We start from the raw sequence: 26399 nt of genomic DNA, 5'->3' as shown, positions 1-26399 counted from the left end.
TCTTCTTTTTAATGAGGGATGTAGGGACAAATGGACAATGTAGTGCCTTGTGTTGCTATATTGACAGTTTCAGTATCTAGAGACCTGGAACAATGGAAACAAAACCACCAAAAGATGTGAAAAAATGCAGAGAAACTTCACACTCAGTGCTACAGGAGTTCAGGAATTTGCAAGTTAAACCATGCTTTTAAAACTCAGCATTCCTTAAGCCCCTGTAAGGATGTGGAACCTTAGGACATTATTGTTACAAGCACAAGTAAATGATATTTTTTGGTGAAATATTAATAATATCTGCCATGTTTAATCATCTTCCTCTTACAATTCATTCCATCTTCAAATATGCTAATATGAAGTGTTCTCAAGAAATTAATTCCTCTTACCTGTCTAAAACAAGGTCTGGTGCAAAAATCAGTTTCCCAGGGTGGTCGATTGATCTCCACATCAAACCAATCATCAGAACTTCCATCCAGCAGCTCTCCAAGAGTCTTACTTGGTCATAGAGGCTGAGATCAATGAAGCCTAAAGTGATGCAAATAGCATAAAATAAATCAACATGTTAAATGCTCTGTTTTGATAAAGAAAAATGAGTATATGAGAAAAAAAAGCCAAAAAACCCAGAAAGAACTGTGGGTTGTGAGGATAAGGGAGCATTGGCATCCAAAGTGCCAGGCTGCCATGTCAAATAGGAACAAAAATATTTGCTACTATCATCTTCCACAAAATATTTGGAATAAAGCAGAGTGGTGTTTTAGTGCAATGAGTCCCATACAGCTGGTGAAACTCAAATGATTGCAGAGTCACCTGCTTTGTTCTTGTCCTAAAAGAGGAGAGATTTTGGAAGAAATAATGTGAGGGTGAGGCCCTGGCACAGACTGCCCAGAGAAGCTGTGGATGTCCCATCCCTGGGAGTGTTCAAGGCCAGGATGGATGGGGCTCTGAACAACCTGGGATAGGGGAAGGTGCCCCTGCACATGGCAGGGTGTTGAAATGAAGCAATCTTTAAACCTAACCCTTCCAACCCAACTCATTCCTTGATCCACTCAAGGATCCATTTATTTCTCTCCAGAACTTATAGCAAGGCCTCAGATAACACTGCAGCACTGCCAGAAGGCAGAAACAGTAAAAAAAAAAAAAAAAAAAAAAAGAAAAGAAAAGTACACACTCCAAACCGAAAGACCAGAAGTGTAAATTACCAAAACATGAGTGGGAAAACAGACTGCTCAGTCAAGGAGGAAAACACAGATGTGATAAAGAGCCATTCAGTGATCAAAAACAAGATCAGGCCACAGTTTTCAAAGCTGAGCTCCGTTAGCTTGGGCCCTTGGCAAAGGTGCTCCATTTTCAGATGAGCTGGCATCCCTGACACTGCGTGGTGACAAATCTGTACAGCCTGGCCATGGCAGACAGGTTTCCTGAAGTTCTTCCCAGTTGTCTGAGGTCTTAAAATACACACAGGACATTCGGGCTGCCAAAGAATCTCTCTGTCAGTAATTTATACAATTAATTTTAATCTTATTACATTACTCAGCTGGAAGACAGTCAGCAGCAGCCAGAGGCTGACATGAACTGGGCAATGCTCACTTTTATCATTGCTGAACGTGCTGCCTTTCAACACTGGGGCAGCCCTGCCTCTGATTTTATAAGAAGGGTAAAGAGGAGCCTAGGAGTGGCACCTTCCCTCCTGGATTCTACTGCCACAGAATTTACTACAGAACACACAGCCAACAACAGGTTATCTGCCACACACACTCATCATTTAAAACTGCTGTTAGGAAAATATTCACTGAAATGTGAAATAGCACAAAAACTGACAGTGCCAGTTTCCTGGGAAACAACAGCCCAAAGACATTTCAGAGTACATTTAAATAAATATTTACACTGGCATATATTGATTTCTCTAGCATAAACAAGGAATTATCGGGTTTAAAACTCGAGTGAGAATGAGACCAAGTCCCAGGGTTCAATCTGCAGGTTCCTGAAGATCCAAGTTTATCACTGACATCATCTGTTAAATTATCAGTGGCAGCAGTAGGAGCTGTGGCCATGGAGCACAGCTGTTAGAAGGACTCTACTTCTCTTTTTCCTAACAATCTCATGCTCCAAATGTCCAGGACAGCAAATAACCACCACAGCTTTCACTGCAGAGCCCCATTTAATTTCCTCCAGACTTATATTAAACTAATCATTTTTCTCTGACTGTATTAGACATCTTTTAGATTATGGGCTCTATTCCTTATCGTTTAATTATAAACTGCTAAGACAGACAAAGAAAAAGAACTTGTGCTGGATGTGTAAAAGCTAGAAAAAGCCACATTGCTCTGGTCAGCAGCACACTAGGCTGCATAATGAATCCAAATTTTTACATTGTGACAGCATCTTATTGGTTTGCAGTACAGGTTCAGCAATGAACCATGTTAAACTCTTTAAGACTAGGTCAACAAAGCAAAAGGCAACTACAGAAGCTGTGTTCTGCTGCTGAAAACCAAGAATTTGAATACTTGGAATTCATAAGGGAAAAAATCCAGATGTCACCTTCTATTTTACTGAGCAACAAAAAAAAATATAATCCATTAGGCTGAAAATACAGAACAAAAATACAGCCACAGAGTAAAATTCATAACAAAAGACTATCATTAAATATTAAATATGAAAAACCCACAAAATATAAACATGCTTTTTTCCTATTTAGGCAAAAAGTTATTGTTGATACAATAATGAAACATTTTTTTTTTCACCTCCAGCGAGTGTCAAAATAATATCCAATAATAACTTAGAGGTGAAAATGGTCTTCTAAGCCAGGTGCACAAAAGCAAATATTCAGTTTTTCAGAAAGTAAAATTACTGCTCACTGGGCCATTAGTCGAGAACTCTCTATTTTTCCCTAAGATGTTATCTCCAGGAGCCAGGCAGGGATGGACATGCTTACCTTCAGGTAAGAGTTTTTGAAAAACAAAATTCCATGTCCTGAACTTTAGTCATTACAGTTTTTTTAATGAAAAACAAAAATATCAATCCACATTGAAGTGAATGCTCCAACTACCATTGAATATGGCAATACCACTTATACTTGGGTGCATATTAAACATTCCATCTCTTTTTGGCATTGCTCTAAAATGTTTATTTCTGTTGTCTGTAAAAAGAGTGATCAGAAAAAATAAACATATACTACAAAGTGTCAGCATTCCCAGGAACTGTTTTGAAGAGTTTGATTGCTTCAATAGATTTTCTTCATACAATTCTCTTACTGCCAAGAAAAAAGTTCTTATTTCTGACATATGTTGAAAATAAACTAAAAGTGACTGATGCCAAAATTTGGGTTGGTTTGGAAAATAATCTTGTAAAAAATAAAAATAATTAATCTCAACTGGCTGAGGGTTTGGGTTTGTGAATTTGTTTTTCTTAAAGAAGTCCCAGAGTTAAAAAATAGAAATTAATCATAATCAGAAAATGGAAAATGTTGGGTTGGGGGTGCTTCCCACTGAAATATTGCTTAAAATGAGGTCATTTTCTAAGACTTCTAAGATCACAATTCACTTCCTACCAGATAACCACAACTAAGTGGAGAGCTCAGAAATGGCACATTTTAGTCACGCTTTTATGATTAGACAAGAAATAATAATGATAGATACCATTTAACCCCTTATGGTTACTTATTTCACAGTTCTTTTCAGAGTTTCTTAAGCCAGGAAAAATAAGGATAAAGGATTTGTGTTCTCAGATTTAAAACATCCCAGATTAACAGCAAAACTATCATCTCTTTGCAGATGTCCAGCGTGGTTTGAGATGCTCTGGGGTGCAAACATCTCCTTCCCTGCAGCTCAGCAGCTGGCCTGGAATCTGCACACCCCAAAACCACCACACCTGGACCCTCCAACACAGTGTCTGAGACTGCTGTGCCCCTGGGAGATGTGTTCATCTCCAGCTGGAGCTGGAAGCACATCAGCAGCTCCACCTAGACCTGAAACAGGATGCACTTCCCTGACCACTAAATTCCTAATTTAAGGATTAAATGAAATATTCTCCTCCAAGTTTGCTTCCTGCACTGTGCACACACTGTGTTTCTGGAGGGAAGGGTTCCTGTCCTGTTTTCCCATGTGTGTTCTCCAGCAGCAGCAGCTCCTTATGGTGCACACCATGGCAAGGGCAGGGCACACACCATCAACCCTTCAGCACAAAATCCAGGAGAGGAGCCATGGAGTGCCAGCTCCCAGCACTGCACTCTATCTGAAGCTCAGGATCAAACCCCAGACTGCCATGAGTCCACCAGTTATTCCATGCTTTTAGCTCGCTTTAGTTTTTTATTCTGCCTGTTTTAGTCATGGGTACTTCATGTAGAAGGAGCTGCAGATGCTCACTGTTTCTGGTTTGTGAGAAGTTCAGTGGTTCATTGTCATGATGCCATGGACATATATGAGACATTCCAGGCAGTTGTACTGCAGTGCATGTTCTTGGTGTTGCCAACAACCAAAAGAACCCTTACTGATTTTATTTTTTTTTTTTTTGAAGGAGTGCATATGATAAATCTGAAATCAATACTGAGCTCCACTGATGTTTTTCTGTTGCTGCTGTGTCCAATGAAACGATTACAAACACACAGGACTTGGACACCCTTCAGTTATTCACCTGACAGAAACCTTCTATCAGGACTCAAGGAAAGAATTTGATGTTAAAAGGAGTCTTCTAAACCAGCTTAATCAGGTATTTATAGCTGAGGTAGAAATTACATATAACACCAGCTCTGCTTTGTAGCAAAATGAACAAGTATTTGAGTAAGAACAGACAGCAAGATATGGGTTGTGTTGTGTCTAAATCAAAAAACATCCAGGTTAATTCCTGAGAGCAATAAACTCTCCATTACTTAGCAGGATATAAAACTTAACTTTCACACCATGGACTTACCGTGCTGCTCTGTCATGTCAGAGCAGAGGAGGACACACTGATGGTAAAACCATCGACAGAAACAAATAAAAACAAGCCTGAATTTCTCACCAGGAATTTTCTTGGCCCAGCCGATCATGTGCACCAGCTCCTTGTCTGCCAGCTTTGTCAGGGACATCATCATGGAGGCCTCGGTGAAGGGTTTGCTGGGCCGGCTGACCAGCACGTGCGGCGGCTCCGCTTCCAGCAGGGTCAGCACGAACTGCTCGGGGCTGACGGTGCCCAGCAGGATCTCCTTCACCCGCGTCGCTGCCTCGTTGTATTTCTTGGCTCTGCCCAGGCAATGCACCCGCTCCTCGGGGTTGCGGTGGCTCCGCAGGATTCGATACCCGCAGCGTTCTCTTCTTGAGCCTGGCACGAGAGGCATGTGGTTGCATTGGAGGGTTTTTCCCACAGAATTTTTCTTCCTTATGTAAACCCAAATATTTGGGGAGCAGGGGGAAAGTTCTTTAATAATGGTTGTTCTAACATTGAACATTCTAAGGCATTCAGCACAGACTTAACTTTGCCCCGCTGACTTAAGCTGAGGGGTTTTGTTTATTCTACTAAACAAAAATAAAGTTTGAAAATGTTTGGTTTTAAACATCAGCTAACTCAGTTTAAAAGTCCAGTGGGAAACTCCCATTGACATCAAAAAGATGTAAATCAGATCTTTAAAGGCAAATAAAGATAGCTGATTGTAAATTTTGCTTTATATGTAAAGTGGGGGAATAAAAGGCTTGAAAGTCTGGGCCATGTTACAGATTAAATGCTTCAGGAACAAGCACAGCTGGCCCTCAGAGTCAGCTGGACATTCAGCTAGGAATTCACAAGATTCAACCCATTTTCTCCCCATGCCCCAAAAAGCCAGCAGGAGTTTCTCCAAAGGGAATTCAGATATCTACAGCTAAGAACTAGCACCCTGTGTGGAGTCCTGTCTGCAGATGGCTATTTCTGTTGCAAAGAGCAGTCCTTTACATTCCCAGATTTAATTAATTGTTCATTCTGACAAATCTAAACACTGTCCAATTCTTGGTCAATGCTATTGGTAGCACCACTGTTACACATTTTTGCATAGTTTCCAAGGAAAGCATCTAAAAGGTTCTCCAAAACCATAATATTCACAAAATACTCAGCTATAGTTCTACTTCAGATAGCAAAGAGCTCCAAACATAAGCCAAATTAAAAATAAGGGCAGTGGGAGCACAAAAAATTAATTTCAGATATGGTTGACAAGGCTTTGTCTTGCTAAATAAGACAATGGGTGAATGCAGACTCTCAGGCTCATGTGGCAGAGGAACCTCAGGTGGAGGTGGCTTCTCAGGTCATAGTCCTGTCACATCTTCAGCAGCTGTCAAACAGCATTTGGGTCAGTCTGTAGGAGGGGTGAATGCAGAGGCCAGTAAGGAACAGCCTGAATAAAGACCAGCAGAGTCTTCCACAACTTTTAGGATGTGGACCTTTTGGTTGAAGGTGGCTCTCACTCTCTCACTTGCTGCCTGTTCAGTAAACCATATTGGATGCAGGAGAAAGTTAAAGAACTTCTCATTAAGAAGCTCTCAGTATTGGAACACACACTTTCCCTGGAAATCCAAGAAACTGGAGAAGACCAATAGGCAAAGCTGATTTGATGAACAGACCTCAGGCACAGAGCTATCCATGCTGGACAGGACATTTGGAACTGAAGTATTTTTCAGCTGCAAGCCCAGCTTAAGGCCTGCACCATTTGGAGAAAGAATGGATTTGCAACTTTGAAAGGGATGTGGGTATGATGAAATGGGCTGAGTGCAGCGAGGATATTTGCTTAAATAATGGATTGAAGGAAATAAATAATTTGTAGAACCAAAGGTTTAGCCAAATGACAGCTAGCTAGAAGTTGCCAGAGCAGATGAACAGCAGCTAAGGGAAGATAACATACCAGCAGAGACACTCAGAGTATGAGTCTCTGTATTATCTTATGGAAATTCATGGAATGAGGCTTGATGAAAATACCCAAAAAAAGGTTCCCTGCAGAATTACAGAGGTAACAAAGCAATTTCTTCCACCATCAGTCTGGGCAAATCCTTCCTGAAGAGGGTCAAAGGCCACCAAGGCATAGACTATTTTCTACAAAGACACCTGGATAATGTAGTGAACTCTGTGCTAAACCTCATTTCTTCATTAATGCACAAAGGTCAAGAGGAAAATCTTCAAGTGGTTTGTGAGCTTCCAAAAAGACCACTAGAATGGCACAGTGGGCTGCAGACTGTTCTGAAATCATGTAATAACACAAAGTACGTATTTTCCATCAGGGAAGACAAAAAGTAAAGGCTGACAGTGAAATTGGCAATTGGAACAACAGCTGGAGACGCATGAGGAGATAGCCAGGAACCAGGGTGCTCTGCATACAGATATCCATGGCTCTGAACCCCACAGCATGGGACACACCATAACCACAAAGAAATAAAGCACATTGTTTCTGCTTTTTAGAACACTTAAGTACATTTTCCAGGGGCAGCTTGAAACACAGAACAAGAAAAATAGCAGAGGGAATAAAGCCATGGGCAGGGTAGAGTAAAAATTTTCTTGGGCTATCCAAAAATACCAAATGATCTGTGGCATGCATTATCTGAGTTATCTTTTCCAACTCACTGTTGTAAAGATCTTTAAATGATATTTTGTAGCCTATAAGTATAAATTTGAGCTTATATAAATATACAGAAAATATAAACACACAGATAATTGAGCAGATACTTTAATTAATATAAAAGAAATCAAATTTAAAAGCAATTTAAAAAACAGTTCAGCATTCTTTTTTAATTGACAAAATCTTGAACAATTTCCACCTGCACAGTTGTACTCCATGCTCCATCTAAATATAATTCAATCAGGTTATGATTTTGAGAGTATTAAAGTTCTCAATACTTGTGAAGGGCTCTTACTGGGAACTAGTAAACCTCTTTAAATTACTTTTGGTTATTTAACTGAATTGAGTTTTTTATATAACCAGTTCTTATTATATAAAATATGCTACATTTAAAACGTAAGTCAAATTTCTAAAATCACATTACCAGTGCAGAAAGCCAGACTAGGAGTATTACATTTCTGCATAAAAACTTGCTGCTGAAGAAAATATAAAACAAGGTGGGGAAAAAACCCATCCAAAGCAAATTCTGAGTTATTTGTTCTATTTTTTATTTACCATATATTGCCCAAAGCTGAAGTAGACAGAATCCGAGGAGCATGCATAAAAGATAGTTAAAAGATAACATTTATAAATACTTTATATTTCTTTCTGCTTGCATTTAAGGAAAAAGAAAGCTGCATTTAAGGAAAAAGAAAGCTATATTTAAACTTTCTAGTTAACTGAAACAGCAGAAGACACCAGTTTTTCCCATTAAAACAACTTTCAACAACATAAAGGAGCTTCTTTGCTTTCTATTCAATTCCAAAAATTAGGCAGGACTAAGAAATTTGACCTATACATCCATTAGCATGCAAAAGACATGTATAAGTGTTTATAAAGCTATATATTATAAATAATTATCAACCAGCCTAATGTTTTGCTTAAGTAGATACAGGGATATGGATCAGTGTGTGTAAAGGCAGAGCAATAAAATACAGCTTCCCAGATTAGGGACTGTCTTCAACTTTACCACAAACTCCCTAACTGTACTTAGTATCTAATATTCATTTCTATAAATGTAATTCAGGCAATTGCAGAAGTGCAAAATGATCAAATTCCTCATTCTTCCTACCACACTCTCCTTATTTAGAGCGATTTTGTGCAAGAAAATTGCTGTATTCAGCTGAGAATGCTGGACCAAGGGCAAGACCTTGAGCTACAGCATCACAGACCACGAATAAATGACCCCAAGATACAAGGCACATTGAAAAAAAGGTCATTAAAATGAGCCTGTTGTTCACTCAGCCATGAACAAGCTGCAGCAGGTATTACTGGCAGTGAAATACATTATTTTTCAAGATTTGCAAATTCTCTGAAAATCACAAATGCTGTCTGATATGGTGGGCAGTTACATGGCATGTTGCCCTTCATGCTGACTTTGGTCCCTGGCAATGGCTCATGTAACTATTCAGTTCTGTAGCAACTGCAGATTCTACCATTGAGTATTTTATAATCAGATTTTGAAAGTGTGAGAGCTTAAAACTGGCTGCAGTACACACTGGTAAATCATTATCACTCCAGTCACCTTTGAAAGCAAATGCAAATGCTCTGATGAGTACATATTCCAGAGCAGACCCTCGAATTCTCAAGAGTTGAGCCACTGACAAAGGAGCTGCCGTCTGTATAGGGATTTCTATAAAAGCTGAAATTCAATTAATACATCTGATGTCCAGACAATATCTTGATATATTTTGTCCTCACTTATTTTCTGTGTGAAAAGTACTTTACAGTATTTCAACTGCACACAGCAGCCACACACAGGAGAAAGAGCCAAATCCTGAACCAGCCCACAGAGAAATCTGTTTTCTTTCTTGCAAACTCGTCAAATGATGCCAGGATTCAAGAGCAGCATCTCTCCATCACTTTTGAGTGTGGCCTTTCAGCCTCCTCACTCGAGGCTGAAAGGAGCTTTATCTTTGGAACAATTTCAACATGTTGAGAACTGACACATGGGGAGAAAGATATAGGAGCAGGACAGAGGAGGGAATTAAAAGTCAGGGAAACTGAAAACTCCTTGTGAAAGCCTCAGGAAGCAAATCAAAAGCAAAGCAGGGCTTAGCTACTCCAAGAGTGAAAAGCAACTCCCGTGTTCTTCACTGCCTTTAACAAACAGTCCAAGTCCATTTCAGCTCCCCAGGTAAACACCAGAAAGTTCCAAGGGAAGATCAGTTTTATCCTGATCTCTTTTATTCAAGTTTGCTGGGCAGAGTTTACTGCAGTCTTTCTGTTTTCTTTGTTCCTGATGACAGTGCAATTTTTTGTTAATTATTTTTCTACCACTGTTAGGAGTCTTTAGCAGTAGCTTCCTTGTTTGGAAGAGCAGGGAACATGGATTTCCTGCAGAGGAGTTGGCAGATGCAATGTCTATGACCCTTGTGCTTTTGAAAAGGATGGTATGTTTCATAAGAAAATCCAGTATCACCTTAATACAAGGCACCCCCAAGTTGGCCTGCACCAAAATACCTATGGCTTGTTGGGCTGACCTCTTAACCTTTTTGAAGGCGATGACAGCCAAGAGAATTTCAGACTAAGAAGCTGTAGAGCAATACTTTTCTGCTGTCTCCTACTGTATGGAAGATGGCCTGTACTGCTTAATCATATTTAGGCACAGAAAAGTATGTTTTAAACACACAAGTACCTATGGGTGTGTTTTTTCTTGAGTTGTCTACTGATAATATGCAAAGCAAGGATTTAAAGATATGATGGGAATGGTGCCAAGATTTTATGAGGAGCTCTCATAAACTACAAAGTGGCAATTGAACTTCTTTCATCGCTTCTGCTGGACACAAGTGTCCACTGAGCAAAAATGCTCTCACAAACCATTCTATCCCATCCAGGGCTTTAGCAGATGTGAATCAATCCTTTCACTAAGTGACCTCAGAAAGGAGCAGAGATACAGAAAAGCACTCATTAAAAACAAAGTGCTCTCTTTTATGGCTTTCTACAATAAAAAGTTTTTATTAAAGCACCGTTTTTTGAGAAAATGTCTGAGACATAATCGCTCTGGTCCGCAGGAAATGGCATTTACATTTCATGTAAGAAATACTGTCTTAAAATCTGTCTGATTTAAATGTCTGTCACCATGTGTCCATACACCAGCATTACTCACAGGTGCCACTTAACTCATCAGGTGACTCAGACAGTTCTGAATAATTTTTATGTTCTTTTTTCTGAAAATAAATTGTTCAGAGTCTCAAATTAAATTCTCAAGAGCTTAAGCTTTACTGCTACTATTTAAAAATTAATTATTTAAAAATACAGTCCTTTTTTTAGTTATAGTTTCAATTTATCTTTTTTTGGGGGGGGGGCTGGCACAGTCATCAATGTCCTGCAGACAATCATTATTGTAGAAAAACATGTTGATGAATATGTGACAAGATTCAAGGGAACACAGGCTAGGACATAAGAGCATACTATAATTTATTACTTGTAATACCACAGTGCCTATGAGGAATAATCACACACCAGGACTTTCTGGACAGCTAGAATAAAAGGATTCATTTAAGGCAAGCATTGCAGAGGTCTAACTTAGAATATCATTCTGGAATCAATCTTTACCAAACCTTTACAACTCCAGAACTGGGGCTATAAAGAAACTTCACTTGGAAAAACTTTGAGCAAAATTCTGAGTCATAAAAATGACCAAAAGACAGTGGCATTATTCAGAAAGTAATATTTTGAAAGGAGTCTTATTTGCAGTTTGTACTTTCTTTCCTAGAGGGAAGTACAAACACCAATAAAGTTGAGATGCATCATCACTGCAGGAAAAGACAGGAGCTTCACATAGAAAGAAGCATCTGACTTGAACAGAAGAAACTAAATGTACTTCAGGAGCACAGAAATAATACAAAGAACAGTTGAAATTTCAGTTCTACTCTGGGAGTTATCAGCTAGAAATGATTAGGGAGGCTGCAGTCACAACAGATCATGGTGTGATTATGAACTGGCAGCATGATGTTACCTTGAAAAAGGGAAATAGTTTCCTGGGTTATGCACAGAGGAAAGCTCCTGCAGCAACAGAAATGTATGAGTGCTGCTGCAGTGAGGGAAGTCACTGGACTGCTGTCCATGATTCTGGGCATCCAAGTGCAAATGGTGTNCTCCTGCAGCAACAGAAATGTATGAGTGCTGCTGCAGTGAGGGAAGTCACTGGACTGCTGTCCATGATTCTGGGCATCCAAGTGCAAATGGTGTTATCTCTGTCCAGAGCAGGTGGAGGGACAAGCTATCCTGATGACTTCCAGATTTATCTACTTTCCTTATTTTGCAAGAGGAGAAGTTTTCTTGGTTTATTTAGCCAACTAAAACAAAGGTTGTGAGGGGATATGATACAGTCTTTAAACAAAACCAGGCCATTAATAACAAAGAGAAGAGGAGCCTCTAAGCTAAAAGACAATGTAGTTACAAGAAAAAATGGACATTAATTGTTCAGCAATAAATGCAGGCTGAAATTCTAAAGAATGTTCCTAATGAAAGAAGTCATATTTTGCAAACAGTCTTCAGATCAAAGCTGTGGGAGGATGAAAACAGTGTCTAGTTTTGAAACAGAAATAGGTATCTACATTACATGGGATGAAACAAGATTTGCACGCCTGCAAATCATGGAGAGCCAAGTGCAGGGACCTTCTCCTGTCCACTCCAGTGTCCTTATGGGTTATTTTCCCAGCCTGTTTCTATTGCATACATTGGGGAATCTATAAGAAATAGCAAACCTTGACTGTAAACATACATGAGACTGAAACATTTCTCAATTTTTTTCTTAAAAGTAACCTTTAAAATATCATCTATAAATGATCAACTGCATTGAAGTCATATTGATGTAAGTATGAGATAGGGATAAAAGAAAAGCCAGGAGAATTCTGAGTGGTGCAGTGATAAAAAGTGGTTGTTCACTATTTCTTTTGGTGGAAGAGCTGTGTAGCATCATCTGAAGATAGTTTGTTCAAAAAAAGGAACTGCCCTCCCACTGCCTTCCCCTTGCTGCCCCAACAAAGCCCCCACAAAAGCCTGGCAACCAGAGAGCTTGTTCTTCCCAGGATAGGTGGCCAAGCTGCTGTTGCAGATGCTGCACCTTTATAGGATTAAAAAGAGGGACAATGGAAAATCTGTCATTCTACTAATGTTCCCAACCATTAATTTTTGGATGCAGAGAGCTGAGAGCAGTAGCTCCTCGTAGGTGCTGGTCTCATTCCTACACTCCTCCCAAGGCCGCCATCAGAGGTGGAATACTGGGTTAACTATTGCTTCCATGTGAAACTGCTGCTTCTGCAGTGCATCCAACCAGCAGAGCACAGCACAGGCTCCTTCACCTTACATGAGCAGAGACTGGCTCTGGGAGGTTCTGCAAGCAGCAGCTCTTGATTTGCTGTGGATGCTGAATGTGAGAGATCAGGCAGGTAGCACAGTGTCTGTGTGAAATTAAGTCACATAACTTTCTCCCACTGGCCTGAGAAAGTATGAGGAGGAATTCAAACAGTCTTTAGAGAAGGAAAACAACCTTTGCTGGTGTTGTTTGTCTCCTTGTTTTCTTGCAAGAAGCAGTCAAGGAGTGTAGTTCCTAACTGTCCAATGATGGTGATGTGTTGGTTGGATGACCAAAGAAAGTTTTACCTTTTCCAACTTTCTTGGAACTGTCTATAAAAGAAGATCTGGAAAAATAAAACTAGCTCTTTTTTGCAACTAATCTTGAGAGTCTGTGTCATCACTCTCACCATTCCTAATACAGTGTGACAATTTCCCATTGTGTGTGTCATGGAAGTAGCTTGCCTCCTCAAAACTGCAGAGATTATATGGTTTTCACACACTTAACATACACCTTTCCCCTTCCCACAGGTTTTCTTCTGAAAATGACAAGTCTTCTTCAGCTTTAAGAATCAGTTAATTCCTTCCTATAAAACCTGCTTAAACCTTGCTTTAGTTGTTGTGCCTTCTTAGGATCCCAACGTGGGAAAAAAGATACAGAATTGGCTGAAGGGAAGAAAAAACCAAACCAGCAAAACCCAAGCTAAGAATGTGGCAAACTCACCACACTTCATCATCCCCACTTCGTAGCATTTCCGTAGCCGGCACGCCTGGCAGCTCTTGCGCCGGTTTTTATCTATTGTGCATTGATTGGTGGCTGGGCAGATGTAATCGTTGTGTCCTGCAGTGGGGCAAGAAGGGAAAATCCAACATTTCCAACCATCATTCAGTCATTTCCCAAAGCAGGAATGTTCTTGGCTTTAAACAATTCAACTTTTTCATGTGCATATATCTGAGCTCTGTTAATTTAACTGATGCAAAAATGCATATTTATCCTATAATGAACATCAGCCTGTGGCCTCAGAATTAACCAGACAGCATTTCTCAGCTTTACAGTGGTGTCAGATTAGCAAGCACCTTCTAAAAACCATCTAATTTTTTGAGAATGGAACATAGACTCTTGTGGAAATTTGCTCCCAGCCTCCAATTTCTTACTGTATATTGGGAGCCTATAGCTGTAAGACATCAGATTTTAATTTTTTTTTTCCCCTCAGCAGAATTGAAAAGAGCAGCTTCAGTCCTGGAAAGATTTAAGTAAACTACAGCTCTATTTACTGAACTCTGACGTGGTGAGTTCCAGGAATGAAGAAGCCTTTGAAGGATTGACCCTGGACCAAAGTTAACAATAAAACAAAACAAAAAAAGCCAAGATAGAAGGCAGACTGGTATGAAATAATGCATCCTGTAACAAACAAAGAAAAGCACAAGTAGAGGGTGTAAATTTTACATATTCTGGATAAGTATTTATCTTATTTTCATCAGTTTTCACTGCAGCCTCTTTTGTTTTTTTCTCATTCTTTCCCATATCACCTCGTTCCCACCCAAACCCCTTTATGTTACTGTATTTCATTAATCAATAATCTGGTCCAAAGGTTTATTACTGTAAACTGGACTTGGGCTCACTCTGGTGTAAATACAGTTGAATCATCTCCTGCCAAATAGTGGAACTCTCTTGCAGCAATTACTAAAGGATGCAAAAAAAATTCATTTACTTTTCTTAATATCTTTTTCCCCAGGCTGCTTTTTAAGTTGGTTTGGGTTTTGTTTTCCCTAACCAAAAATAAGATCAGGCAAAAATACAGCTATTAGAAAGATATTTTTTTTTCACTTGGTGCAAATCCAAGAGTTCATGTCCCCAAGAGTAATTATTTAACTGAAGCATTGTGACTATTGCCATGCAAAATTAGAATTATTTTAACCTTGAATTTTTGAACTGACAATTTAAAAAAGATCTTGTTACAGTTTGTCTCATTTCCTACTGGCAGATACAACTGAAAAACAAATTACTGTTTATCACTTTTCACACAACATGGAGGGGAGAGGAGGAGGAAGCTCCTGTTGCACACAGGATTAAAACTCTTGTGGCCTTGGGATAATTTAACTTGCAGGCAGATGTTCAGCAATGGGACAAACAGACTACACTGAAAATTCAGATAAGCCAAGGAGACCACACACAGTTTCTCAGTCATACTTATAATTTTAATTTAATTCATGAGCCCAACATTTTGGTCTATGGCAGGCCCAGAAGTATTTTATTTTAATACACAATATCCTGTATAACAACCGTTGCAACTGAGTGCTTGATATTGTTTTATGCCAAGAACTGGCTTTCTTTTATTTGCTTTTTTTATTCTTCCATTTGAATTATACACACTATTACCTGACAGAATAGACTGAGGTGTTCAAAAGGCCACAGTGGGTAACTTGCTGGTGGCCCAAGTACATGTGAGCAACACAGAGCAGGCAAAGCATGTACTTGACAGAAAACACCTTGAGATCAAATTCAGTCTTCATTTGTGACAAACTGGACACAAAGGTCTGTTCAATTATTTTAGAAATCAAAAGTACTTGCACTGGTAGAAATTGCTATTCACCTGTGCAGAATTTGCACAATGAATTGAAAAGGCAAACCAAGTTCTGAATTAAATTTGATTCTCCTACTGGCACCATCTCTGCCATATTAAGTGAAAAGAAAATATCTGCAGATTGCTAAAGGCTCTGCAGGCAGAAAAGGAGATGAACATTAAAAATCAAACAGCAACAGGATTTTCTCCATTGGTATCCATGTGTAGCAGCCAATGTCAATAGAAATGATTTTCCACCAAAAGATCCCAGATGAGGCCAAAGATCAGGATAACTGGGCCAAGGTTAAAGGAACTGAATGCCCCAAAGCTGCAATACAGTGCCTAAGTGACTTCCACTGGCTGTGACAGCAAACGTGGAGCCCCACGTTTACTTCACAATGCAGCCATGCAGCAAACTTTAATTAAATACCAGATATTTAAGAATTTAAACATGGAAGTGGAAGTCTTAGACAGAGAGCTCTGGCAGAGTAGGAGATACTGCAGTGCAGGCTCTGAGGGGTGGAGGGCTGAGCTTTAATTATAATCAGGTTAATATCTACAGGTATTTTTCTATCCTCCACAGTGTGTAGATACTACACACTATGACTCAACACCTCCAGGCAATAGACTCTTGTCAAGTAGAGCTCCCAGCAAGCAAAGTCTCCAGATAATTGCCTACTCTTACTGTGTCTATGACAACTAATTCTCAATTATCACAACTAAGCTGGGCCACAAACTCCCATCAGATTCACAGGTCTGCAGCGCCATCCCACCCAGGCCTGTGCTGCAGGGCCTCACTGTGCTATGCATTCCACCTCTTCTCTAAATAAATCAGTTCTCACTCTGTCATGTTTCCAAGTCTTGATAACATCAGAGCCAAGAGATAAAACAGTCAAATCATGTGTTGCTCTATTTTCAGCATGGAGCACCAGACACCAGGATTTCAGACCAGCTCATTAATAGGTCAACTGCTGCAGCCCCTGGTCACATGAAGCAATTTATTTAAGCAAAGTTATCAAAACCTGTTTGTCCTACCTTGAATGCTTCTTTTAAAAAATGCTTTGCAGCCTTCACAGGACCAGACCCCATAGTGGTATCCTGAAGCATAGTCACTGCAGACTGCACAGAAATGGGCATCCTTTTTTGAACCAGGATTATTTGCAATTGGGCTTGTACAGTCATTGCCATTAGTTTTTCTTTTTAATGTTTCTCTGATAGAAAAGAAAAACATCTGTTATAAAAGAGGAAAAATTTAAACAGCACTGCAAAGAGTTTCATAATTTTCCATTGTCTTCTATCCTCTCTCTATAGAGTCTTCATGTTCCTGAACACAGGAGAGTGTGAAACACTGCTAAGCTTTCTCTGACAAGATCATTTAAAGCACATAGTCTGATCCCAGTGAAGACACTAGAAGGATTTAGGCATAAAACTGGACTGCTGCTGAATCAGTCACATGAACCCTGGGAAAATCATATGGAATGCTTGAAGAATTATTGGAAATGTGCAAGTCCAGGAATTTGTGAACCAAGTGGATTTTGCCCCATGGGAGCTTCACATGGAAGAGAACTCATACAGCTCAGACTGACATAAGTGCTACAATGAACACAGCTGCAGTTGCTTTGTCCTGTTAGTAAGGCAAAATTACAACACACATCCATTCTCAATTATTTCATCCTTTACATGAGGCTTTACTCATTCAATGACATGGAGAGAAATAACTGAGGTGTGAATCTCAGTCTACAAGATCAGCTTATGATGTTAGACAAAGTTTTCTGTTCAAGGTGACAGCCCATGTTGATCACCCTAATGCTAAACAAAAAGAAGTCTGAATACAAGAAGAATGAAGAAACACAATTAATAAAATACTTCTGTAAGTTAAAAAAAAAAGTGTTGCTCTATATAAATTAGTAAGATAGAGACATCCCTGAAGCATTGAAAATAACTCCAACATACAGGAACAATTCTTCATAACTGGATTAAAATTAAAACAGGAAAATCCAAGAAAAGACAGCCAATTCCTGAAACACAGATCCTGTAAACAAACACCAGAGGAAAGGAATTTAGATTATCAGTAATGTTGGGTTTAGGTATAGGAAGTACATCCATTGTATCTTTTTTATCTGGACCTCATTTTCTTGGTGGTTTTTGCACATTTTGTTTTCATGGTCAATACCATTTCTAGACAGAGAAAAAATAGTGTCATGCAAACTCTGAGCAGCTCAGAGTGTGAGAAAAGGAATGGTGTATAGTCAATTTATAGGTATAAACTTAAGGATGGAGGCAGAACTTAGGATCTCTATAATTTTCCTCATCCTGCCTTTCAGAAGGATTAGGGGGGAGAACAAAAATCAGTCCAGACAAGATAGCAGGTAGCATGGTTTATGACTTCTACAGAACAAGGGCAAGTTTAGAACAGAATATTGGAAACATGCTGAAAGTGTTGTCAAAGAGGCTTTAATTAATATATTAAAACTAGACTCTGTGCTGGTTTCATGACAGGAGGTAAGGACAAACACACCCACATGCCAACTGAAAATCATCAAGTTCATAAGTTTTTGAGGAGAACGTGCTCCAATTTCCTGGTAAAAAATTTGCAAAGGAGGAAAAGGTGCTTCTCAGAACAAATTTCAAAACAGAAAAATTAAGGTATTTGTTGTACAATTAAGTTATGAGAGATTTTTTTTTTTTAAATGGTAATTCATTCAGATACAGCAGGGCAGAGGAGTGTTTAAGTATTTAACAAGCTTGGTCTTTGATTACACACACACACCTCGTTAATGGGTTGGTGAATCACTGAGTTATTTCCTGCTCTGCCATGCTGCGAAGACCAGTGAGGAGGAACTCTCTGCAGGAGTAAAGGGGCTGTATCACACATGCCTAAAATGCTGCTAATGCAAGGAAGGAAAAGCATTCCTATTCCTTCCTGTTCCCCTGTATTTAGAAGTAAAAGTAATTTGGTGTTTCACGTTAGTAAAAGAGGTATATTTTTAAGCTTTACTTGGCAATCATTATCCAATTGTGAGGGTCAGAAGAGGATCAAAATCAGCTGGAGAGCCTCTCTATGACTGATTGATATGCTGTGGAGAGCAATGTTTATTGCCCTTGATAAAGCACTGGGGTTATGAATGGAAGTAAAGAAAAAGTGCATGCTGTAATATCTCGGTGAGGATTGCCGGTTTTTACCTCCCAGTCATGACAAGCGTTTTTAAAAAGTGCTTTTTCTTTCCTTGCTTAAAAGTTTAACAACAGCCACCCTGCACTCATGCAAGCTGCAAGGCTTCCTCAGACTTGTGACAAGCAGCTTGCACACAGCAGAACCATCTGGAACAAATTCCTCCTGTGGGCCAAGCAGCATCACAGCCGCTTGTCTGTGACAGCTGCAGCCTCACACCAGGAGGCTCAAACCCCATCAGTTTGTCACCACTGGCTGTGAGAACAACAGACCCTGCAAACAGTCAGGGCTTGCAGGTAAACATCCCATACCCTGAGACTGCTGCTCCAACTGTGTTTCCACACACAGGACAATCCAGAGAGGGCAGCCCCACGTGTGGGTAGAGATCACATCCCAGCTGCTGTAGGACTGGGGCACACCAGCATGCTCAGCAGAGGAATGAGCTGCCAGCTCCTGCAGGTGAGCTGGAAGTGACTGGATGGATGCCCACAATGCTCCTGCCCCAAAGGATGCAGGAAAACAGGGGATGTACCTGGTGGCTACCAAGGAACCACATGGTGAAAGATTCATTACTTTACACCTCCTAGTACTTCTCTCTATTTTATGATTGTGGTTTCTATATAGAGATACTACCTTTCTAAAAAAGAATCAAGACTTCACTCAAAGTAATAAGTCACTGGTTTTCTCCAGGGCATCCTTCTATTCTGAGCAACCTGGTCTAGGGGGTGTCCCTGTCCATGGCAGAGGGGCTGGAACTAGATGGTCTTAAAGACACCTTTCAATTCAAACCATTCTGTGAGAAAGGTTATACTCCAGATTTTCTTGATTTCTCTTTAAGTTAGGTCATCATCAGCTGCATGGGCAATAGTCCTTATATATCTATACAAATAGCTGACAACTTACTCATTTGAACTCCAGTGGGGCAGGTTCAGCTTTCCTTCTTTCTGTTGTAGAGAGGGCACTGCAGAGCATCAGATGGTGCTCTAGCTCCTGGGTTACTCCAGATGCTGTCCCAACATCTGGACAGCTTCAAACACTAACCTTCCCAGGGCTGTCAAAGTTCTGGAACCTTAACCAATGTGGAAAGAGTTTGGATGTTACCCCTGTACACATCAAAGCTGCTCGGGGAATTCTTCTCTATGTAAGTGCTTCCCAAAGTCTTTCCCAAACCACACACCTACACTGAAAGCATATTTGCTCTCCAGAACTGCATCAAACCCACCCATTGCAGGAGTGTGGGTAGTCTCAAAAATAGCACAAATCCTTTATTAACCATTGAACTAAAACTGTTGCCAGGACACGTTATTTTTCATACTCCAAACGACTGCTGAAGTTAAGTAAGGAGGCCTATGAAGAGACATACAGCTGCTGAAGCAGGAACAGCACCTGCACACCCTGGGCTTTTATCCATCCAACAAGTGTTATGCCCATGAATGGAGCAATTTCATCACCTGATGATCCAGATGCTGATTAGGGTTTGCAATATGAGTAAATGTGCGGAACAATAACATGTTTTTGCAAACAGAGCTTCATGTCAGCTGAAAATTCAGCCTGTGACTCTGCTCTTTGCAACAACTTTACAAAGTCAGTGGGAACAGCAGCAAGGAACAAAGTCAGGCTTTTTCAGCAGCAGCCCCCTTTTAACATGATGCATGCTGCTGTGTGACAGTTTATACTAAAACCAAAATGCAAAGAAAACATTTCCCTTGGATTTCAAGTTAACAAAAAGCCTTCACATCTATTAGAAGTTGTAAAAAAATAATCTGGGTAAAAATGAATTCAAAAAATATCGTATGAGAAGGCAAAAAGAATGAATGTTTACCTCTTTCACTCAAAGGACTTAATCTCCCAGAGCATAATTTTATTGCACAAAATAGTACCTAGCAGTCTTGAAATTTTTTACACAATGTAAACTGTCCCCACACTGAAGTTATTTGTAATGCTCTGTGTTGCTGTATAGTACTCTAAGGAGGTATTGAAAGAAAAATATTATTTCAGAAGCTACAAAAACAAACAAAACAAACAAACAAGCAAGCAAATCCCCCAGACTGATTTGGTGTCTAGTTAAATTTTTTTGGCATAGTTTTGTTTTTCAGAGGGACCAACACATAGAAATCAAATGTAAAAAGAAAAGGCTTGAGCTAAGGAAACTGTAAAGAATATCCAGCCAAGTTTTCCAGCAAGAAGCAGCACTGACCTGCTCCCGGGCAGCACTGGCTCCATCGGTCGTGCCTCGCACCACAGGCTCTTGGGCTGCTCTGCATACAGCAGTGAGGACTGGCAGTGCAGAGTCAGAGGGGACAGATGGCCAGGAGCAGACCACAGCGCACTGGGGCTGGAGGTTTGCCTTGCACTCACGCTCTCTGGATCCCCAAAACTGCTGGCAATGTTGTAATTCACCATAGCAGGGCTGCAGAATGCCATTGCGGAATATTCGTGCCTGTTTTCCATGTAAGATGAGGGAATGTAGACTGGACTGTGTTCTGCTGCCAGCGTGGACTGATTGCAGCTGTAAGGAACTGGAGAGATGACACCAGCAGGTGAATTTTTAATTTCTGTTTTATTGCATCCAATATCCTGAAGTGGCAGCAACTGAGAAAAGTCCTTGTGAGAAGATGTGCACAGGGACATTTTGATGCAAGATTGAGGAGTACTCTTTAAATATTCATCCTAAGATGATAAAGAAAAAAAGAAAAAAATTAAAAAGTAAGAAAGCTATGTATTAAGTCTTTTATAGAAAAGAAAAAAGGAACCAGTAAACCAGAAGTCATAAAAACATCTCGTTAAAACAGATTACATACCAAATGCACTTAAATAGTCAATGTGCAAATTTACTACCTTTAAGAAAAACTTTCTAGAATATCCTTAAAAATAAAACCTAAAATACACATTGAGTTCAGACTGCCTTAAAAAAAAAAAAATAATAATTTTAAGAAGAAAACTATTTGAGGCCTGCCTAAAATGAAGATGAAGGTGACAACTTGGATCTTAACAGTAGTTACAACCAGGGTAAATCTGCTCTCTTATCAGAGCTAAAATTACCCCAAGATCCACAGCTACGGAGGAGAAATCAATTCTCTTTATAACAACTCACCATCTCCTGCTGTTAAGCACTACAGTCCTCAGCCTTGTACTTCAGGGTGCTTTCCTTTTCCATCACAAACATGTAACACCAGGCATTTTGAAAACAGACAAACACACACATGCATATCCCCTATACCTTCCAAATCCAGAACTCCACTGCACATCCCTTTACACAGAGGAGGAAGACAGGTAGTGGATGTCAGCAAGCAGTGCAACTTCATCACTGAGAGGTCCCTGGGTATGGCACCTCTGAACAGAGCCATTGGAAAAGCAGAAGTCATGAAACACAGATATTTCCAAAGCTGACAATAAAACTCAAGTGATTTCATAAGGTCCAGAAGTTTTATAATTCTCTGCAACTCTCCATCCCCATCCCAACTACCCCCTGTCCTTTCTCCTATCTGACTCAGTTATCAAAACAAAGATCTTAAATTGCCCACAGTAAATACTCTTTGCAAGATTTAGGCATAGGCAAATCATTTAAGAGAGAAAAGAATTTTGAAAAGAAAAAAATAAAAGCCCACCAAAATTATCCTCCTGAGACAGACCTCTGTCCTAGAAGCATTATTTTACTGTAGCATTTAAAAATATTTTTTCTTTATTATTCACTAAGACTTTAATCTGTAATTCATTCCAGCTTTAAAGACAGACCTAGTTTGCAATTCAAAACAATGCTGTATCCAAAATAGGAAGTTTCAGCCTCCTGAACTGATATTGCAATGTGCTTTTACATATGGTAATAAGATCCTAACACGAGAAACCAGAGGATAACTAAACACTCGCCCACAGCTTTGCTATTCCACAAGTGGCCAAGGTAGAGATGCTAAATGTTCTTACCTTTTTTTTGCCTCACATGACCATAAAACAAGATGAGGAAGATTCAAGCATAGGTTTGTTGAAGAACCAGCAACCTCCCTGTCCCCAAAGTTCTCAGCCCATGGCATTTCTAATATGCCACCTTGGGGCATTGATAGGCACCTCTTCTAGGGCGAGGACTGAGAGTAGAAGCACTAACAGAAAAGGTAAGAAATAGTCTTTTTGACTAAAATGGATAGTTGAGAGTCCTTCCTTCCTCCTCACTCTGCACTCTGGCAATGAAACTGAAATTATGTGTAGAAATAACCAGAAACTCATTTAAATTAGCTCAGGCACTTTAGACCCAGCTGCTGTTTTTTCCTTTGTAGGAAACAGGAAAATGAGATATCTCAGCAGCTGTTTGTGTCCAGCAGTTCTTGGACTGGAACTCCAGGGCAGTCAAAGCAGGGGATTCTGACCTCACTCCTCACACAACCTACACACTTCATCTGCCCCCACCAGATGCTTCACAGCCTTCTCCAGAAAAAACCAGGCATTGTGCAAACTGCAAAAAAACCACTGATAAATCCAAAGATGCTTTCACTCCCAGACTGTGAGGTGGGTAATTTTTTAGAAGAAAAAAATGGAACAAAAAATATTTGGAGTATTTTCATGGGTTACTATGAGTGGGCCCAATGAGCACACTGGATTCAACACACATTTGAAGACTCAGTATAAGCAAAGCTGTATTCTCCTTGCAGTCTCAGGGGCTGCAGATATTTAGGATGAGCATGGGCACTTTGTCACAGGATCTGGAAGGTCAGCAAAAGCTGTGTTTACTTTGTCCCTCTGCCTCCTTTGGAAGGGCACACAGCACAGGGGACCCCAAACCCTGCGGAGAGAAGGACCAGAGCAGCACCACAGCAACATCTCTGTCACAGCCAGCTAGAGACATTCTGCTGTGACAGCTTTTGCAGCAGGCAACTGGTTGTGTAGCTTCCCTCAGCATTTAGAAAATAAATGCCTGCATGCTGTAGAAGCAGAGAGAACAGAGCTGCTACTACAAAATTTTTATTAACAGAAATCAGCTGAGATTTGAGTTATGTTTTTCTGCAGAGGGAATCCACTAATGTGTGTGTGCAGGGTATCTGCCTGCTTAGCATAAGGAGATATTGTCTCCAAAGGGCAGCACACAGTATTTAGAAACATATACAGAAGTTACCAGAAGCAAGAGTGAAGCTTGTTTTAGGGGTAGAAGTTCACACAAGAATAAGAAGTCAGTACAGCCTTCCTGAAAAACACACTGCTCATAACTTATTTACAAGAGAAGGCGACTCTGGGGTCCAGCAGGTTAAAGAAAACTGTACTCATGGTCTTCAGCAGGCTGTAATGTAGTGAAAAAATAACAGTATTGACCTGAGATTATTAACTTAGGGAGCAGAAATAGTCTAGCTACAGTAGACCATGGATGTACACGAGATCACATTGATCACATTTCTTTACACCCAGAGAATTTAAAATGGGAAGCCCAGAGCCTCACAAATAAAGTGAAACTGCTGAAATTATGCATCATTGCTCAGAAGGTCCTAAAAATCGTCTGCTGGACTGTGAAGTTGTGTGTCTTAAAGCAGACCTGAAGACTGAGGGAAATAGATGTCAAGATTTGAGACTCAAGAAAAACTCCACAAACATCTCAGAAGGAAGCACAACCACATTTAATACAAGGATTACAATAAGTAGTGCAATAGGCTAATAAATTTGTTCCATCGTGGTGTAATGTCCTCATATCTTAAACAGTACTCATTAAACAGAAATTAACTACTTCCCAAAGTGAACTCCTGTCCCAACACTCCCTCTTCCTCTGAAAAAAATATTTTAAAAGCAAGATTCAATGATAAAGTACATTATTTAGATGCTGTCTATCAGCCTTGCATTGGATCTGTACCAGGCACAGAAACAAAACAGGTGTCTATTATATTTATACTCCTGTCTCCTGGCAGCCTGCAAATGTTTCAATCCACTGAAGTAAGTTTAGCTTAGAGACATATTCAACAACTGAAATGCCATTATTAAGTAAACAATAGCCATTCTGGTCAGTTCCTCAAGTAATACTTACCATTCACAAATCTAAGACAATACAGGCAGGATTCACTCTGAAATAAAGCAGCTTCATTAGCTCCAGTACCCAGAGGATGACACCACTATCCATGAAAATGTAGGGAAAAAACCCAAATGTTATTAATGTTCCCCCCCACTCCAAAAAAAAATAAAAAAAAAAAATTAGATTTCTTCTCTTTGAATAACTCTACAACAACTCAATCTGTCTTGAGAGTCACCATGCAAGACATGCCAGATGAGGCATAAGAACTGGTTTAGATGTCAAACAGATACATGGGTAAATAATTAAGCCATCTGACGTATTTCAACAAACTCGAAAGCCACTTATTGCACATTACCCATACCAAGTACCTCTTTAAAAGCCTTGTGGGAAAATAATTCTTTTGCTTTCTTTTTTTTTTTTTTTTTCAGTTTTATGTTTGTTTGGGTTTTTTTTTTTTCCATTTTGGAAACAGGAAAAATAGGTAGAGAGGGCAGGGTGCCTGCTTGGGAACATAATACAATAGCTTTTCCTAGAAAAGTACAACACTTCAAAAAGCAAGGGAGTGACAGATGTTCTCAGGCACCCTTCCATCAACATGCACTACAACATGCTTAGCATTTTATATATATTTTGAGTAAAGATTTCTTGCAATAGAGAATCAAGACGACCTTTTTCTCTGCTAGGCTTAAACTAAAGTGCAATCATTCCGCCTTTGGGTTTAATAGAGGTGATTCAGCAAGCGTGCATTCCAACACCCCACAGGCAAAGATCCTCAGTCATCTTGTAGAGCATTCTATTAATATTCTGTTGAGTTACATTTTACACAACTCACTGCAACAATAAACTGAATCATCCTCTGGAAAAGTGATTATTAAAGGAAAGTCATTCCTGATGCGTAAGATGATACTTGTGCTGTGGGTTTTGTGACAAACTTATTACTCATTAAACACAGCAGTGCCAGATATTGCCAACAGAAGGCAGACAAGTTAACAAGTTTATTATTACCTGAGAAGGAGTGGATGCAACAAGTAGGGGAGAGATAGGGAAGAAAAATGCAAACACAGCTATCTGTCCAAACTTCAGATATTGTATTCCTTCCTCCAAAATTAATAACCTGTCCTCAATGACATCAAGACCTACTCTAAATAAAATAATGTGGCTCAAAATCACAAAGGAAAGAATATTCTGAAACAAGCAAAATGAGCACTCTTTAGATTATGTTAGCCTTTGAGTTACTCAGGACACTGACAACTTCTAGATTATTCCAAACATTCATAAATACATTTCAATGGATATGACATGGGGGCACCAAAGGAACTGGATTTGTTCCACTAGAAGAATACACAACTTCAGTCTTTTACCCCTTAAAGTGGAGTTACAAAGACAAGAAAATCCAGATTCTTTTTACAGAAAGCACACAAGTCAGGAGAACACAGTCACATGCCAGTGCAAGGGAAATTTCAGTAGAACATGGGAAAAATTCTCCACAGTGAGAATTAAGCACAGGAATGGGATATTCAGAAAGGATGAAATCCCTGTTTTTGGAGAGATTAAGAAAAGATTCTCTTTGAGCAGGATGCTGGATTACTTGCTCTCTAGATTTCCCTCCCCACCTTCCCAAAACTGGAAAACATTTTCAGATCTCAGTTCAAACTAGAGTTAAGGTTGACTTTACTAGTTTTTAGCCTTTAAATTTGTAGACCATTAAAATGTTACCAGACCTAAGAGCAGATTTAAGCTTTCTATTATTTGCATCTCTTAAGTATGTTTCATAGACTTAGGGTTTCAGGCACCAGAAAT

At 39.7% G+C, this 26399-nt stretch overlaps 1 protein-coding gene across 2 annotated transcripts in view; it reads right to left on the bottom strand.

The window, feature by feature from the left end:
• The window catches only part of ESR2 (estrogen receptor 2), a 33995-nt gene extending 9018 nt beyond the window's left edge, over positions 1 to 24977 (bottom strand). Inside the window, exons 1-6 of one of the 2 annotated variants that reach the window (XM_015631970.3) lie at positions 21840 to 24977; positions 20817 to 21289; positions 16483 to 16658; positions 13608 to 13724; positions 4990 to 5289; positions 381 to 519 (exon numbers count right to left, since the gene is read on the bottom strand). In XM_015631970.3, the coding sequence (XP_015487456.1) occupies positions 381 to 519; positions 4990 to 5289; positions 13608 to 13724; positions 16483 to 16658; positions 20817 to 21250 (1166 nt within the window). In that variant the 5' untranslated portion in view covers positions 21251 to 21289; positions 21840 to 24977. The remainder of the gene's footprint in view (positions 1 to 380; positions 520 to 4989; positions 5290 to 13607; positions 13725 to 16482; positions 16659 to 20816; positions 21290 to 21839) is intronic. The other variant, XM_015631968.3, reaches the window with a different exon arrangement.
• Positions 24978 to 26399: the final 1422 nt, after the last annotated feature.

This window comes from Parus major, chromosome 5, assembly GCF_001522545.3.
Source record: "Parus major isolate Abel chromosome 5, Parus_major1.1, whole genome shotgun sequence".
Taxonomy (NCBI): Eukaryota; Metazoa; Chordata; class Aves; order Passeriformes; family Paridae; genus Parus; species Parus major.
The sequence above is the reverse complement of the archived record's forward strand: the minus strand, read 5'-3'. Positions and strand labels throughout refer to the sequence as shown.